Source organism: Lissotriton vulgaris, chromosome 9, assembly GCF_964263255.1.
Source record: "Lissotriton vulgaris chromosome 9, aLisVul1.2, whole genome shotgun sequence".
NCBI lineage: Eukaryota > Metazoa > Chordata > Amphibia > Caudata > Salamandridae > Lissotriton > Lissotriton vulgaris.
The window spans coordinates 970,060,894-970,073,954 of record NC_141697.1 but is presented as its reverse complement, the minus strand read 5'-3'; the positions used below and the strand labels follow the sequence as shown (position 1 = coordinate 970,073,954).

General features: G+C 55.5%; 1 protein-coding gene across 1 annotated transcript; it reads right to left on the bottom strand.

Annotated features, from left to right (window-relative positions):
• Positions 1-5,901: 5,901 nt before the first annotated feature.
• LOC147692631 (uncharacterized) lies at positions 5,902-10,567 on the bottom strand. The gene is made up of 2 exons (XM_086936809.1): positions 10,024-10,567; positions 5,902-6,521 (listed from the first exon to the last, which is right to left on the bottom strand). The coding sequence occupies exons 1-2, from the start codon at positions 10,565-10,567 to the stop codon at positions 5,902-5,904; spliced, it is 1,164 nt and encodes a 387-aa protein (XP_086792935.1).
• Between the last annotated feature and the right edge of the window lie 2,494 nt (positions 10,568-13,061).

Genomic DNA, 13,061 nt, shown 5'->3' with positions numbered 1-13,061 from the left:
ATTTCAGGCACAGTATTAGAACTTTGGATTGGTTAAATGCCACCCAGACCAACACAAACTGAGTTATCAGCACATTGTGACACATATTTTCTCCTACTAGTGCATGCCAGAGGGAAGCATATCTTTGTCGAGGCACAAGGTTATGTGCACACGGTGGTGCCCAGGATAGGACTGAACCAAACACACAAGCTTTGAGGATCTCATAAATGATGCAGAAGAAAATTTAGGAACTTTGGGTAATTCTCAATATTTAGGTGGCGCGCTCAGCTACTTCTTTATATTGACATATCCACGACACCACTGATCTTCTAAATCTGCCACCTTAAATGTCTGTTTTTCAAGCGAACTATTTAAGCATAGGATTAGCCAGATTTTTCCTGGCCTGAGCACAATTCATGTGTGGAAACTGATTTGTGAAAAGGCCACATTGAGCTCACCACTGCAAAGTTACTCATGAACAATGAAGATAAAATATTCCACACCATATGTACTTGAGAGCAGCTCATAGACGCTTGCTGAGAATGTTGATTTCAGCACACCTGAAACAAACCCACGCTTACAATCAGAATAGGATTAGTTCCATCACTTAAATTCAAACTAGGCCACACCGATTGTTAACTGTTTAGCAATTCTTAAAGGCACAAAACATGCAGATCACACAACGGCTTTTGGATGAGAGTGATGATTTACAAAACTTCTAAGAACATTTTCTTGATAAATTCCAGACGAATGCTTCCGATTGATGTTTATGGGAGATAGTGTGGCATCCTGCTGTATGGGTGTTGCTGTCCTCAGCTGTGATTAGGGTGTGCAAAGTGTTGGAAGTTTTTCTCTCATGTTTTAGGCATTTCTTGCTAAAACAATGAAAAATGCACGAAGGGACATGAAGTTCCACGCAAGTTGGGTGAAGTGAGGAAATGATAAATAATGTATAGAATGGAGTACAAAATCCTTGTGAATTACCGGTGCGGCATGGTTTCAAAGAACTCAGGAGAAGACTCTAAGCAAGCTAGGGTTGTGAGTCACTTGCACCAACCAACACATAGGAAAACTACAAAGGTCCCTAATTCTAAGAATTGTGGAAAACTCCATGACTTATGAGTGGGCCAACAATTTGGAACTCTCTGATGTTACACATGTATATTAACATCTTCAACTAATCTCCTGTGATATGGTGGATGTCTGGTAGACCTGGGCTCTGTGGGAGGCACTAAGGCAGAAGTATTTTGGCTATGGCTAAGCATCTGTCAATATCAAAGCTTCTAGTGGGGTATATTAATGACACCCAGACTATTGTCCTGTTCTCGACAATGACACTATATGCCGAGACTTGGAGAGTGACATTTTATTGGAAACTGCCATTCAATATTATTGATATGTAAGTACATGGAAAATCGACTGGGCAAAATATGTATTGGTATCAAAAACAATGTAAACAATGAACCAAGACATAACTATAACATGGCAACTTGTGAGTACCATACCCACTTGATTGAAAAGCAAACTAAGTAATTCATATGAGTAACCGCTATTAAGAGGCCTGTTTGAAATTGTGAAACGAGTGTGCGAGTCATTATTGTTTTTTAATATCCATCATCTCCACGTTTTACCTGGCAGTAATGGACGTGGAAAAAGACATCAAGTCGTCCATCCTAAATAGTGTGGTCAGTGTAATGCTGTTTGTCCATCAACTCCAGCTCCATTAGGAGATAGCTTTCCATAGAGGAGACAATGAGGGATCAGTTCATGGTAACCCGGTAGTCCGCCCATCTCTAAATGAGGAGAGGGCGGACCAAGGGTTTGGCTGATACACTCTGTCACTTTTGTGATGGAGTATCCTGTCTGCCAAATTCTAACTCACTCCTTTAGAATCTTGTTTAAAGGTAACACTTCAATTTTGTTTCTGCAGGACAGCACAATGGTATTCAACATCATCAATCACAGCTCTCTACTGCATATTGTGTTTACTGAAAACAGGAATAGATGGAATGGGTCTGAATTGGTTCCAATCATTCCTCTCATCTTCTACACTTTCATAGAGTTGCAGAATTCTATAAGAATCAGTTTCCCAAGATGTTTATTTACCTGCACATTCGAACACGCAGTTCCTTTGCCCCATTTAAAGGTGGGGGAACTATTAGAACTTCAGCTGGCTTCAAACCCTTGATATCAGATCTTCCACAGGCCCACCAGGTCATAGGGATTTTCAATGGGGATAGCCAAGATTTACCTGCACGGACCTCACAAAATGATATTGGGAAGGGAAATACATTAATGACCAGATACACAGAGAGAAACCCCACAATGCATCAAGACCACCACTTGTTTGTTTCCCACAAACAACCTCCTTCTCTGGGAGTTTGTAAAACACAAATGCAGAGCAGGTCAAAGCAACACAACATCCACTTGGTGTGTGGCCAAGATGGCACCAGGGCTAGAGGTGCTGTGCTGAAGCTACAACACCCCATCAAAGCAGGCCCTGGTCGAATTATACTGTATGACCAGTATTCGGGCCATCTGCCATAAGCAGAACTACTAGTCGAGATTGGCAGAGGCAGTCGAAGGGGAGCCCATCCCTGCTGACTAAAGGTGCGCAAAGCAGGAGAGAGAGGTGACCACACAGCAAGCAGCACGGATTCAGGGTGTGGCTTTGTGGATCAGCAGCAGTGGCATGGATGCTGCCTGGAGTCTGACGGTGGAGCTATAGACGGGGATTCAGACAGGATCTGCCAATTCTGATGCTGACTGCGGTACCTTTGGAGCCGCTGCCGGGGATAGTCGGAGGATCCATCGGACTGGGATGGACTGGAGATCCTCTGGAGAGGCTGGCAGTATGTTGGCCGCATGGGACCCCCTCCATAGTATAGTGAGGGAGAGTGTGAACTGTAACAAAGGAGAGCTACTTGTCTGCCGTGAGTGTTGGTTTCGCACCCCTGGGCTTGCCTGACAGGAGATGGAGCCTTGCTTAGCCCAGGGCTCCTTGGGGGGCCCCGGAGCAGTGGTAAACCATCAAGGGGGCAGCACAGAACGTTAGTGGCCAGCCTGACCCGGCGGCGAGAATTCCCCAGCTGCGCACTTGACAACCATCTACCATTGGATGCGCTAGAGGTGGCCTAGTGAGAGGAGAATGCGAAGCCCGGGCGGCTGGTTTGAGCTACAGTTGCTGATAAACCAACGGCTGGAGGCTGATGGGAATAGAGACAGCGGGAGCCCCTGACTGGTTGCGTAGCTGGCCTTTTCTAGAGCTTTGTGCAAGAGTGGCCCCCCTGGAAACACTATGGTTAAAAATTAAGCAGGAGGAAAAAGCTAGGCCTGGTCTTGGACCCTCTCAAAGTCAAGCAAGAGGGAGGGGAGGACACTTATTGTCTCTTGTTGCCCTCACACATCCCGAAGGATGTCATGCTTCATCATCGGGCGGTGCTCCTCGTTGGGCCGGCGCTGCAATGCCCTACGGATCCCCTGAAGGGTCGCTTTATCGGAGATCTTTTCAGAGAACAGCCGTATGATGAGTGCGGGTATGTAGAGACGGTCCTTCTCTTAGTGATGGTGCAGGTGGGGGAGTAGATAAAAATGGCTAGAGGATACCAAAGGGCAGTAATTTTATTAGTGATATATGGGTTCCCCTGTCATACTAAAAAAACAGAAGGTTGTGTGTTACAATATGGGTAGTAATGTACCCTGGGTAACATAGATTGTGGTCAGCTCGACGTGTTTCACGCTAGCTTGGTCGGGTAGATCCAGTGCGCTTCATCAGGACCAGTGCAGAGATAATTAATAATAATTGTGTAGTGTAGCAAGTGCAAGTGTGTGTGTAAGGTGGTGGCTGGCCCCCTATGCTATGCTGGAGGTGCACGCGGTTCAGTGCTCGTACTCGAGCTACCACAGTGAATAGACAATTAGTCTACTCCCCAATTAGACCTAGAGAAAGAGAAAGGAGAGACGGACAAGAAAATGCAGGAGACATTCAATAAAAACGGAGATTAGAAGTCATAGTCTGTGTCAGTATTGGTGACTGATACCAGCCCTATGATGGTCATGGTAAATTGGGATGGTGGACCGGCATTCGCCACATGTGCCACGGAAAGCTGAAAACGAGGCCAGGAGCCAGCATGATGCTGACCCATGTTGCTCTGGTCCGGCAAACCTGGTAGTGATTCATTGCCGATATGCCAAGGTCCCTCATTAAACCCAAAACATACAGTAGCCAAGTCCGATGCTGCGCTCAACAAGAAATACCCGGTGTTGCCTCACTCCCTAGGGAAATTAGAGAGAGCGCACCCCACACAGGTCCTTCCGTGGTGCCACAAAAGGACTGGCCAAATTACAATACATGCTCCAGTCTCATGTACCTAACCTAAATACTTGTGGAGTATTACTCCATGGGTGGCGGTGTAGTGATCACCGTCGACTCACGGTCTAAAGAGGAGAGGGTGTAGTTTAAAGAAGGGCAGCATTTAGTTTGAATCCTTAATGCAAGCGTAAACATCCCCGCTCGTAGTTACATGCCTAGGGACATGCCATACTCCCGATAGACAAAGCGCCCACTTGCCAGTGTACTAACGGTTTTGTAGAAGAAGAGGCGATGCTCGGCACCTAACCCCATACGCCGGCCCGGATCTTGACTGCCAGGTCTGGCGCTGTTCCAAATATACCCTGCTCAGTGCACTCAGAGGCGGCGGCCGTTTCCGGGTAGCAGAGCCATAGCCTGCACTACTGTGCATGTGTGAGGAGTAGAGTGTCTCTACCCTGCGGAGGTGAATGGGCCCGTATGCGCGTGCCCCCATTGGTCAAAGGTGTTAAGTAGTTTGACAGTCCGTGTTTTGGGGCACACCAGTAGGTGAGGGGGGAAGCACTGACACAGACCACCAAATTATGTGAAAAAGGCCACTTTATTGGAATCAGGTGCACCTACAACAATGTCCCACCTGGCCTGTGCCGAACAAAACTACTGCTCACTAAATAACAACTGCCTGACAGCCCCCCACCCCCACCCCTAAAGTTAACCCCAACGTTGCAACTGAAATACAACACATCCGCTTAGCAACCTACCCCTCTACTGAATGCCACAGTGACCTCCATGACCTCACCCCCGTCTACCATACAGTCCCAGGCCTCCAGCAAAACCACCCTATCTCCTTAGGAAAGCGCCCCCCAGTGATCGCACCTGTTCCAGCGACACCACCACTGTGAACCCTAACCAGTGCACCATCGACCAACAAAACCCCTCAAGACCAGGACCAACCCCACCACCCCAGAAACAGAGGGAAATAATTTATAGGGAGGGAGGGAAGGACCAAGAAACTGCCTACGGCCCTGGCTGCTGTGTCACTGCACCACAAACAGTGTGCAGTGACACAAAATGGCCGGTTAAATACCTAGCCAGCCCAAAAGAAGCCCAAGTAGCCCAATCAGCCCAATATCGCCAGCTACGGCGAGCCCCGAGTGTCAAGCTTCCTCCCCCCCCCCTCCCCTGGTGCCCCAAACTTCCCCGGGGGGGAGAGCCTCCCGCTGGTCGGCCACCCCCCCAAATCCCCATTGGGGCACACCAGTAGGTGAGGGGGGGGGGGAAGCACTGACACAGACCACCAAATTGTGTGAAAAAGGCCGCTTTATTGGAATCAGGTGCACCTACAACAATGTCCCACCTGGCCTGTGCCGAACAAAACTACTGCTCACTAAATAACAACTGCCTGACAGCCCCCCATCCCCACCCCTAAAGTTAACCCCAACATTGCAACTGAAATACAACACATCCGCTCAGCAACCTACCCTTCTACTGAATGCCACAGTGACCTCCATGACCTAACCCCCGTCTACCATACAGTCCCAGGCCTCCAGCAAAACCACCCTATCTCCTTAGGAAAGCGCCACTCGAAAGTCGCTTACGACTTTCGACCCCCCCTAGGACTCCTGCCTCCTGGGATACCTGAGCACCCCCAACGCAACATCCAAAGCCTCCTTCAGCTGGACTATGTACAACTCCATGCCATACCTGGACAGGTGAACCCCATCCTCCCGGAAAAAATATATTGCGCCATAGCGCAACACCGGGTGCTCCATCCTCCCCACCCCCTCCCTGGCACAGAATTCCCGCATCTCCCGATTGATTTTCCTCCGTGCCCTGTCTATGGCCCCTGGGCGCTCCGCCCCCCACCACACCCACCTGGGAATAAACTCAGACCAGATAATATGACAGCCCGCCCACTGCTTCTTAATTTCCCTCAGGTCCCTCTTCATCTGCTTGAGCAGCGCCAGCCCCTTGCACTGCACCAAATCGTTCTCGCCCAGATGAATCACCACCACATCCGGGCACACCCCCCCTCTCACCACCGTGTTCAACAAGGGCAATAACACATGCCAACGCCTACCTTCTTTCCCCCTCCAATGACAACGGTACAGCCCCGCATCCAATCCCAAATTGAGTGTCCGATGCCTGTCCCACTCCTGTTCTGCCCTCTTGAGGAATGAGTGTCCCACAATATATACATTCAGAACAGCCACTTCCGGCCCCGCCACAGCACCTGTAAAGACACACATATCAAAATCGGGAATCACTGTTACAACACCCCCCCCGTCTCCCTCAACCGCACATACGTCCTGTAACAATCCGACTTCCACCGCCCCAGCCTCTGAATCTCTTCCTTACCAACCCCTCCGTGCCGCCTCCGTTGCCGCCCCGATCCGAAAGGAATGCGTCCCGAAAGCCAGAGGGTCCTCACCCATGTACCGCAGGGCGCGCCGCAGAACCCACAAAGCCTGAGACGCTGTCACTTCATCACCCTCACCCCGACCAAAAACCTCCCCCTCCTTCTCGCCACTGCCTGCCATCAACCTCCTTCCCCACACCGCCGGGCACACCCCCTCCCGGCCGCCCGGTCCCAGTACCACCCAAGTCCCGACCCCCCGCTTGTCCGTCTTCGAGCACCGCAAACGCACCTCCACCTCCTGAGCTCGCACCTCCACATCCCCCCACAACATCCCCCGCCTCCCCTTCGCGCCCAGCAACTCCGACACTCGAAACGCCCCAAAGAAAAGCCAGGACATCAAAGTAGAAAACCGCACCGCCTCACCCTCATCCCTGCACACCGCCGGGAGCGCGCCAATTACTCCTTCCAGCAATTCCGCCGTGATGGGCCGGCGCAGCCGCACCTTCGCCCCCCTTTCTCTCGCCCACCCCTCCAGCAGCCGGGTCCGCAATTCTCCCACCGACGGGGGGTAACCCCACCACAACTTTCCCATGAACGCCACCGCCGACAACTTGCCCGCAATCGACACCCGCGACAGCCCTCTATCCATGAGCGTCAGCATGAACCTTACCACCTGTTCCTCGCGCCGCCACCGGTCCCCTTGCCTCACCGCACCTGACTGCAGGAATTCCTCCCACGCTAGCTCGTACGCCTTTCACGTGGACACTGCTACCGACGCCTTCACCAACTGAAAGACCCGGCCTCGCCCACCGACCACAGGTCCTCCGGCACCGGCGTCCTGACTTCCTCCGCCGACGTGGCTAGCCCATGGAACCTCTCCCACTGTGAACGAGACAAGGCATCAGCAATGTCATTGTCCACTCCTGGAACGTGGCGCGCCTGAAACAGTATGTCATTCTCCAAGCAGCGCAAGACAAACACCCTCATTGATTTCAGCACCTGCGGGTCCCAAGCCGACTGCCTGTTCACCAGCTGCACGACGGCCATGTTGTCCACTCGAAACAGCACGCGCTTGTGCGCCAACGCCCCTGCCCACACCGTGACTGCCACCACCAAAGGGAACAACTCCAAGAACGCAATGCTCCTCCCGCCCGCCTGCCAATGCTCCGGCCACTGCTCTGCACACCATTTCCCCTCCCAATACAGACCGAATCCGCCGCCGCCCGCCGCATCCGAGTACATGGTGACGTCCCACTCCCAGTCCTCCGCCGGCGCCATGGGTACACCATTGATCCGTTCCAGGAACGCCCGCCACATGTGCTGATCCTCCTTCATTCCCGCCGAGAGGCAAAGTCAAACCGGACAACGCCAAACCCATACGCCGGTAAAACGTTCGGCCCGCCCACACCACGCGACAAGCAAAATTCAAATGCCCCAACAACACCTGCACCTCTCGCACCGTCACCTTCCTCTTTGACAACATTCCATCCACCAGAACCAGCATCGCTGACCTCTTGTCTTCCGGTAGGCGTGCTTCCATGGCGACCGAGTCGAGCTCGATACCGAGAAAGGACAACACCGTACTGGGACCGCACGTCTTCTCTGGCGCCAGGGGAACCCCAAATTCCCCCATCAACCCGGCCAAACCATCCAGCTGCCGCTGACAGTCCTCCGCACCGGGCCGCCCCACCAGGAAAAAGTCATCCAGATAGTGCGTCACTGACTCCGAGCCTGTGCGCCTGGAAAAAACCCACTGTAGGAATGAGCTGAAACGCTCAAAGAGCGCGTATGAAATGGAGCACCCCATCGGCAGCGCCTTGTCCACAAAGATGAGCCCTTGGAACTGGATCCCCAGCAACTGGTGATCCGCCGGGTGCACCGGAAGGAGTCGGAAAGCCGACTTGACATCGCATTTCGCCATAAGCGCGCCCCGTCCCGCCGCTGCGACGAGCCTCCGCGCCACGTCCACCGACGAGTAAGTCACCGACGCCAACTCTGCCGAAATGTAGGCATTGACCGTCTCCCCTTCCAGCCAAGACAAGTGCTGTATCAGTCGGAACTGCCCCTCCTCCTTCTTGGGCACCACCCCGATGGGGGAAATGATCAAGCCCGGCAACGGTGGCGCCGTGAAGGGGCCCGCCATCCGACCTTCTCTGACCTCTTTGAACAATTTCTCTCTCACAATGCCCTTTTGCGCATTCACTGACTTCAGATTGTCCGCCCAGCGAGTAATCCGAGGGCCCTCATACCCCAGCCTGAACCCCTCCCGGAAAGCACGACGCAGCACTGCAACATCCTACGCCCGCGGATACGCCGCCAACCAGGGCTCCATCCGCTCGATCCTAACCGGCGTACGAGCCTTTTCTCAGAGCCCCGGCTCCCCCCCCTCTGCCCCCTCCCCTCCCCCCACCTTGTCCTCCTATGGCCGGAGCACCTTCCTGCACGGGCTGCTGCCCCGGCGGGCCCCCGAGCCCCCAACAACGCAGCACTGGATGCCTTCGTCCGCACGACGAGCGCTCGTGCCGGAATCGGCCCGCCGCCCGCCCGCAGGCTCCTCTATTAAAGTCCCAGCAGGCCCCGACTGTGGCCTGGCTGCCAGAGTCTTCCTGCCCCACCCCCCCACGGGTGGGGCGGGCCGCAAAGGGGGGCGGCACCAGCGGCAAACCGCTTGCCGTGTAAATGGTGTGGCCAAACTTGGCCCCTCCCATCGTCTGCTGGTACAGATCCGAATCCAGCTCCCCCCATTGCGCTTCCGGGTCCTCCGCGATGCGCGCCCGGAATTCTTCATCGTAGTGGGACCACCCATACCCGCCGTAAGTCACCTGCGCCCCCCGCACCACGTCCATGTATTTGAACAGTGCAACGCACCGGTCCGGGAACTTCTCCAAATACATGCTCGCGTATATGAGGAACGCCGATGACCACTTGTCTAGCGTCAGGGGCACCTTTGGGCGCCTAGCTAACTCCTGCTCTTCTTCCTTCCACCCCTCCTTGGACGTCAACACCCTGTGGAGAAGCTTCAAGATGTCAATGTACTCCCCTTTCCAGATCTTTTCCTTCGTTGCTGCCGAAAGGTGAGCCCCCAGCGGCTTGGTCAGCCCCATGTACGGTAACTTACGCACCGGAACCACACAACTCTCCTTCCCTCCCCCCGCCGTCTCCTTCTCACCAGCCGCCGCCGGCCCGCCGCCCGTACTCGACCCGCCGCCCGTGCTCGACCCGCCTCCGCCCTGCGCCGCGCCGTCTGTGCCAACTCCCGCGTCCTGTACGTACCGTCCCGGCACCAGCCGCCACCCATCTTCCCCGTCGCCCCCCGTCCCCACTGAAACCTGCACACAACGCCGCTTGCCACTCCCCGCGCCGTCACCTGTCTTACCTGGCATCAAGGTCGGCGTCCTTGCTGGATCCCGCCGCCTAACCAGTGGAGCCGAGGGGGCCGTCACTCTGGGCGCTTCTTGCCTTGATGGCACCTGTAATACACTGCTAACAACATTACAAGCCCCCCCGTCCTCCCGAATCTCTCCTTCCTCCTCTGACTCGCCATCAGCCGGCTCCACACCCCCCCGGCCCCCCACTTGGGGTTCCAGCCGGCTCAAACCCGCTCTCTCACGACACACCCTCATCAAATCCATCAAATCCACACTCGCCCTCCCATCCTCCGCACTCGCAGTCAAATCAGAAATATTCACATCCATCCTCACTCCCCTACCCCCGGCGGCCATAAAGACCCTTCGGGGAGGGGCCGGCGGAGAGGCATCCCGCCTCCATTCGCCGTGGTCATGACTTAGGTCCCTCGCTGGAGCTCGGCCGCCCGCACCAAACAGAGCCGGCCCATCCTCTCGGTGGGTGGGAGCCGCATGCTGCTCCCCCGAGCGCCTCACAAACAGCTCCTGCCAAGGAAAAAAGGTGGAGTCCAGCATGCCAGGGTGAAAACACCCCCCTTCTTCCCCCCACGTGCCGCCCCCTCCCCCACTCACCCATCCCATAGCCGCTCCCCTCCCCCATCCTGCCGAATGACCTCCGCGAAGTGACGGGATCCCCCCGCCCCCTAGGTAAAGGCCCCCTCCCCGGCCCAGCCCCCCGGCCAACGCCACCCGCCGTAACCCCAACTCGGCCCCGCACCCCCCCCATGCCCCACTCCCCAGGCCCCTCCCCACGCCACACCCGCACTCCCCTCCCCCTCACCGTAACTCCCCCTCGTCCCGCCACTTCCCCCCGCCCCCCCACTTCCCCCTGCCTCCCCTCCACTACCCCTACCGACCCACCCCCTCATCCCCGACCCACCCCTCCCGCCCGCCGCACCGCCGCCTCTGCGCACCCCCCCAGCACCTCAGGTCTGCCATGCCCCTCCGCCTGACCCCTTCCCCTGCTGCCCCGGCGACACCATCCCCCCCCGCCCCCCACGCCCCCCCCTCCTCCGCTGAGGACGAACTCCAGTCCAACTCTGTGTCCGCCCGCCTCCTCCTCCACATCGGTCTCTTCAATCAACAGTGGGGAAACCGCCCCCCGACCCCCATCCCCTCCCCCCAACTGCCCACCTTGCACTTCGCGCCCCAGCCCCCCTCCCCCCTGCACCGCGTCCCCCCACCACCAAAGGCCCCTCTCCACCCTCGGCCCCCCGCCTCCCCTCCCCACTGCCCCCACCCTCCCCCGGCAACACTACCCGGGCCCCTTCATCATCCCCCACCCCCCCACCCTCCCAGCTCATCCACTGCCTCGCGGGCCGCCCCCGGCCCCCCTTCCCCCCCCCCACCTCCTCGACAAACTCCAGCTTCCTCCCCTTCCGCCCTGCCTTCTTGGTGCCTCCCTTCGCCCTCCCACGCGGCGCTGCCTCCTTGCGCCGTCCTCCGCCCTTTGCTCCTCCGCCCCCCCTCGCTCACACGCAGCGGCGCCGTTGGCAGCGCGCCGCTGTGGCCTTACCTTGAGGTCGGGCCGCACGATGTCCAAGCGGCCCGCCTCGCTCAACAGCCGCAGAGCCTTGGCCACCCGCGGATCAGCGCACTCCGCCATCACGCCCCAGCAATACGCCGCCTGCCACAAAGCGCACGACCACGCTCCCCGCACGCCCCAGCTACGGCCTCTGCAATCGACAACGGGCTCACGAAAATGCCGACAGTCCGCCTCGCAATCCGCTAAACGCACCACGCAAACCAAGAAACTGCCTACGGCCCTGGCTGCTGTGTCACTGCACCACAAACATTGTGCAGTGACACAAAATGGCCGGTTAAATACCTAGCCAGCCCAAAAGAAGCCCAAGAAGCCCAACCATCCCAACCAGCCCAATATCGCCAGCTACGGCGAGCCCGAGTGTCAAGCTTCCTCCCCCTCCCCTCCCCTGGTGCCCCAAACTTCCCCGGGGGGGAGAGCCTCCCGCTGGTCGGCCACCCCCCCAAATCCCCATTAGAATACGCCCCGTGGAAATATTAAAAACAACTTTTTACATAAATGCCGGGAAGCTCATAAGCGCGTGTGTGTTCCTTGGCGCTCAGGTGTGAAGATCGTTAATGTGTGATGGTCAAAAACCCAGGTGGAATGGGGCGAAAAGGTTGATTCACTAAAGTTGAATTCAACAAGCCATGTCAGTACGGGGTAGGACCCCAGCACGGTATGGATGGTTTAGCCATATCTATGTGCGATTCTTTTAGCAAGGTGATATTCATAAAGTCAGATGAAGTCTGGACTGCCACTAACTGATGAGTTGCTAATATATTTAGACTTGCAGTGAAACTGAGATAGATGGGGTTCTGGTAATGGTAGTGAGTGCCTGATAGCAGTGGTATTGGTCTTTATACTAAGTGGGTGACATGCTGTTGACAGGGTTTGTCTGATAGGGGAAAGGTAACTAGGTAGGTAGAAAAAGTAAGCATGGGTGAATTTTGCGAATTCGCAATTCGCGAATTTGCGGATTTGCAAATTCGCGATCGCAAATTTTGCGAACTTGTGCGAATGTGCGGATTTTTTTTGTGCGTGTTCGCGGGGCGATTTGCGAGTTCGCGGGGCGCTTTGCGTGTTCGCGGGGCGCTTTGCGTGTTTGCTGGGTTTTTTTTGTGCGAGACCGCTCATTGTTGTGCCCTCCTGCCCTCTGCCCCACTCGTTTTTGTGCCATTCTGCCCTCTGCCCCACTCGTTTTCGTGCCAGTCTGCCCTCTGCCCCACTCGTTGTTGTGCCATTCTGCCCTCTGCCCTACTCGTTGTTGTGCCCTTCTGCCCTCTGCCCTACTTGTTGTTGTGTCCTTCTGCCCCCTGCCCCTCTCCTGTTTTATTTTAGAATGGTGCCGGCAAGCTGCCAGCGCCATTCTAAAATAGTTACTAAGTTAGCTTCATCAGGAAGCACTAATAGATAAAATAAAGCAGGTGCTCGAATTCAGTTAAACTCGAGCACCTGCTTCTATTAGTGCTTCCTGTTGAAGCTAAC

What these genes read in the sequence shown, in the direction of transcription:
- LOC147692631 (XM_086936809.1), bottom strand. Translation starts at nt 10,567, where the DNA reads ATGCTGGACTCCACCTTTTTTCCTTGGCAGGAGCTGTTTGTGAGGCGC. An exon ending in GACGCCGACCTTGATGCCAG is followed by an intron (nt 6,522 to 10,023) that starts GTAAGACAGGTG and finishes GTGTCTTTACAG; the next exon opens with GTGCTGTGGCGGGGCCGGAA.